Source organism: Mirounga leonina, unplaced genomic scaffold, assembly GCF_011800145.1.
Source record: "Mirounga leonina isolate KUSES-001 unplaced genomic scaffold, KU_Mleo_1.0 Mir_127, whole genome shotgun sequence".
NCBI classification, from domain to species: Eukaryota; Metazoa; Chordata; class Mammalia; order Carnivora; family Phocidae; genus Mirounga; species Mirounga leonina.
In genome coordinates this window covers 433,435-438,208 of record NW_023270316.1, presented here as the reverse complement: position 1 = coordinate 438,208, position 4,774 = coordinate 433,435, and the positions used below count along the sequence as shown (strand labels likewise).

General features: G+C 59.6%; 1 protein-coding gene across 1 annotated transcript in view; it reads right to left on the bottom strand.

The window, feature by feature from the left end:
- Nucleotides 1-6: 6 nt before the first annotated feature.
- GAS6 (growth arrest specific 6) overlaps nucleotides 7-4,774 on the bottom strand; it is a 36,429-nt gene continuing 31,661 nt past the window's right edge. Inside the window, exons 14-15 of the mRNA XM_035003000.1 lie at nucleotides 4,069-4,297; nucleotides 7-3,092 (exon numbers count right to left, since the gene is read on the bottom strand). Of these exons, the coding sequence (XP_034858891.1) occupies nucleotides 2,938-3,092; nucleotides 4,069-4,297 (384 nt within the window). The 3' untranslated portion in view covers nucleotides 7-2,937. The remainder of the gene's footprint in view (nucleotides 3,093-4,068; nucleotides 4,298-4,774) is intronic.

Sequence of the window (4,774 nt, the reverse complement as noted above, 5' to 3'; positions counted from 1 at the left end):
TCCATGGTTCACAGTCAGAATCACTCCAGCCCCATCTCCAGGGTGCACAGTCAGAATCCCTGCAGCCCCATTTCCATGGCTCAGAGTCAGAATCACCCCAGCCCCATCTCCATGGCTCACAGTCAGAATCACCCCGGTCCGATCTCCAGGGCGCACAGTCAGACGGTATGAAGCTTCATCTGTCACAGGGTCCTCTACAGCCAGCCCTGCATGGTTGGACAGTGGAAAGGGTGTCAACCTGCCTGGCACTGCTGGGGAACGTACTGCTGTATTCAGCTCTTTACAGGCTATAAGCTTTTTCTTGGCAGTAGTTAGAATAACCCCTGGTGCCCAGTGGAAGTCTAAGGAAACCACAGCAGGAAACACATTTGTGCCTAGCTTTCCTGGACAGAAGATGAGCCCATGGTGGTCAGAAGGCCCCTGAGCCATGGCCTCTCTTGTGTGTCTACGGGGTCCTGGAGCTCAGTGTGTGTGCTCTCGGCTCTGACCGTCCTGGCTTCTCGAGAGATTGGTGCTGGCCAGGGGAACATTCCACAGGAACATTCCAGAGCTGCCTCCACAGTGAGGGAAACCAGACAACACCATGGGGAATGGTGCAGTGACAAGCTGAGAAATGGATCAGGCCCTAAAGCTGCTTTGGGCTCCTGATGTTCGTGAGGCCAGCTGGTGGGTGGCATGGTGCTCTCCTGGAGGCCACAGGCAGACCTCACTCCCCACACTTCTTAGTGCTGTGCTCAGCTGGTGCTGGAGGCTCTCTGGGTAAGGGTGAGGCTTCCTGCTTATTGGGCAGACAGCGTCCAAACCTCGGTCCTCCTGGTCAACACCAAAGCCCCCAGGAACGGAGCTTTCACCCCCGTCATGGACAGCTGAGGCTGTGACCTGCAGCTCCAACCCAGCTGCCTGCCCATCCCAGAGCCAGCAGAGGGGGCCTGGGCTTGGGGTCCCCTGATGGTACAAGCAGACACATACATCCGCCCTGGCTGCAGACTGAGAGTGGGAAAGCCCACACTGCCGTGGCTAGAGGCCCTTCCACTAGGACCTTGGCTGGAGATGGATGTTTCAGGAGGCCATAGTTGCTCAGAGCAGGACCACAGCTCCAAGGACACAGCTTCCCTGCATACCGGTTTCTCATGGAAAACCGCCTGAAGAACCTCTTAGACTAGTTTTCTCCAGTCCTGAGTCAACAAAACTTCTACCAAGATGCTGCCAGACGTTTAGGAAAACAACAGAAAGGACACAGTCAGGTAGGCGGTGGTGGTGTCCGGACACACAGGTGGCTGTGGGCGGGCCCGGGAGTGCCGAGGAGACGGTGAATGTGCCGGGGACCCCTGGTCAGCCTCAGTAGCCAGGCCTGCCAGAGCCTGTGGGCCTTCCTGTGTCCTTGCCACGGCATCTGCAACCTTCTGCTGTCATCTCCAAGGTGAGCAGGCCCGGGGAGGGGTCCCTCCTGGTGGGTGTCTGTGATGGCCAGCCCCTCTAGAATCCTGGAGACCCCTTCAAGGGCAGGCCCGCCACGGCTGAGGAGGGATGCTCACCTGCTCCCACCAGGGCACATTTGGGGCTGTTCCACTTGCCAATCCAGCCAGGCAGGGCCCCTCGTGCAGTCCTCGAAGCCATGCCCTCCTTTCTAGAAACCTGGAAGGGAGTCTCTCCTCCTCCGTGCTGCATGGCCTGCTTTGATTCCTGTGTGCTCATTCCTTAGCTGTGGGTGCGCTCCTCAGGCTTCTGTCCTTCCTCCTGCACATGCTCATCTCTGGGTCAGATTGTGACTTCTAGACTCACGTTCAGCTGTCAGGCACCGAAATCCAGACTGCTCCATGCTGGGCTGATGCAGCTTGCAGAGATCACACCCTACTGAGAAATGACAGGGCTGTGGGTCACTTTGCTGCCACATCCGCAGAGCAACATCTGAAAGGAAACATAGCCCAGACCTGTCCCACAGCCCCAGAACATTCTCTGGGGTTTGGTATCTAAAAAAGGAGAATCTCAGTCTTGGAGGAGCCATTCAGTCTTCGAGCCCAATCCCCAGTGGATGCTGGAAACTTGTCTGGCGCATTGTGCATGGACGCCCGCCGCGACGGAGACCACCAGCCATCCTGTGGCCATCACATCAGGCAGATGGACCTGTCCTGCTGGAGCTCCAACCTCAACACTGGTCTGCCCCACCACCGCCCTGGGCTTCTGTGACCTCTGTGGGTGCTGGTGGGCCCGGGGCCCCTCATGCATTTCCATATGGTGGTCTTCCTGGGGCCAGAGGCTCGTCTGGCCCACCTTGTCTCACAGAGCCGCAGGTGGACCTGCGTGTGCTGATTCCAGGGGTTCCAGCCAGATGCGCTTCTCAGAAGAGAGGAAACAGGGATTTCCGTTTTATACAGAGAAAATGGGAGACCAAGATGGGTTCGTCCAGGGAGAAAGAAGCACATGCTGACCTGCCTTGTGCCAGGAGGGGCGACCGGGGCCCCGCCTCTGCCTCAGTCGTGTCCACAGCACAGAGAGCAGGGCAGCGGCTCCCAGAGCCAGGAGCCAAGTAGGGGTGCAGGGGAGGGTGGAGCTGGGCGGGTACTCAGGACCCTGGGCTCCTGACACCACCTGCTGGGCACTAACGAGCAAGGAGCGGAGCCTGCAGCACAGTTAAAAAGGGTTCTGTAAATATTTTATTTCCCATATTTTTAAGCCAGAAAGAAGCATTCGGTAATAAAAATAACAGAATTATTTTCTTGGGTCTGCTCTGGCATGTGGCAGCCCCTGGCCTCCACACGCTGGACGCACTGGGTTTGGGGCTGTGGCTTTGGGTGGTTAACATCAGTCCCTCAACTATATACACGTATGTTACAAGGCAACAACAGTCTTGGAGAAGACTCAGCCTGGAGGGGCGCAGTGTCCAGAGCTGGCCTTGCGGGCGGGTGGGGGTGGCAGGCCTTCCCTCCTCCTGCTAGCCTAGGGGGCAGCCTGCTCGACCGGGGGGCAGGAGTGTGACGTGATGTCACTGTGCTTGTAGGCGGCCTCGTCCAGGTCCAACGCCTTCTGGTTGACCTCCAGTGTCATACAGCCGCGGAAGAAGGCCGTGACTGGCGCTGAGGTCACAGGCACATCTGGGCCAGTGGGGAAAGAACAAACACCATCTTAGCAGGCAGGCCGGCCGGCCGTCTGGAGGCCAGGCTGCCCATCCTCCTCGTCCCCCACCACGGTGCTCCCGGGCACCCGAGGGCCGTCTCCGTCCCCGGCCTTTCTCCTCCAGGACACGGACTCCTTTCTGCCCAGAAAGCTCAGTCACACGCCCACAGGCGAGCGCTAAACACCTGCCCGGCCCCCAGGAAGTGCATGCAGAAAGTCGAATCAGTTAAATCAACCTGATCTCCTTCTCGGCACAAATGAGTCACTCACGCTGCAGGGCTCCCAGCCTCCCAGCCCATCCTCTTCAAAGGTTTGTTTGTTGAAACTAAATGGAGCTTGTGTCTGCTAGTCAAGACAGGAACCCCGGCCCAAGCGGCAAGTGGAGACCTGCACTGAGCCGTGGGGGCTGGGGGGGGAGCCATGGGGGCTTACATCAGCGGCTGCCCTGGACCGCTCTCTACTGCTTTACCCTGATCACTCAGGGCCACGGGCAAGCACACTGCACCTGGTCAGACACGGGACCCAGTCTGTAGGAGATGGCTGTACGCTGCCCCTTCCTAGGTAGCACGGGGCTGGAGGTGACTCTGTGCTCAGAAGCTGTGCATCGGGAGCAGGGTGCCCGGACTCCAGCGAGGTGCCCCCGGCTGCTAGGCCAAGTCTCTGTCTGATGCATGCTCAGGTGGGCGCTCTTGGAGGACGCAGGGACAGCAGGCTCGGGCCGAGGCTCATCCCAGTAAGCGTGGTCCCAGCCTCACCCCCCGAACTGCAAAGCCAGCACTGACAGACCCTAAGGCAGTGAGATGCCAGCCAAGAAACGCATCTGCATTTTTTCTTCTGCTAAAATGAAAGTTCACCCTACACAGAAATGCCCGGGCCCAGTCTGGAGTGAGCATGCTGGGGACGGTCGGAACCGTGGGTGCCTCCACCCCGAGGGTGCAGCCGTGGGAGCCCTACCTGGCAGGCCGCCCACGAAGGTGAGCACAGAGCCCTGCAGGTGCCTCGTGAGCACGGCCAGGCGCTCCTGCAGCCCTGCGGCGCTCACTTCGCTCTGGCCCTTGGTCCCGTCGACCTCCAGGGTGGCCTCATCCTTCCGCACGGAGACGGCCACTCGGTGCTCCTGGCCGTCACAGACCTTGATCTCCATCAGGGCCAGGGTAACACCCTCCACGGCCAGGATGACCAGCTGTGGGGAGACACGCACCTGAGCAAGAGGGCTTCCTGTCCTGTCTCCCTGCCCCCCGAGCCCGCCGTGGGGGCGCTGGTCTCCGGCGGCCAAGGCTCTGCATTCTGTGGTGCACTGCTGTGGGACTCACCTTCCACATGTGGAAGGTGGACAGAGGACAGATGGGGCAGCAACACCCTCCCAGTCCAGGCGTCGGGGGCACCGTACTCTCCAGCCATCTACGCGCATGTGCCGCCCGCGTGTCCGTAATCCAGAACACAGGACACGGCCACTTCTTCCACATGAAAATGCCACATAAGCCATAACAGAGAGGCCAGAGGTGCGGGGCCAGAAAGGCAAACATCCCAGGAGACAGCTGGTCACATGCACTGGGTGTTCATCCCAGGCAGAACTCACCTCTGATAACGTGGGCCAGAAACACTGACAGCATAGGAAGGACACAGCCCGACAGCAGGGGATGGACACACAGCAGGGGAC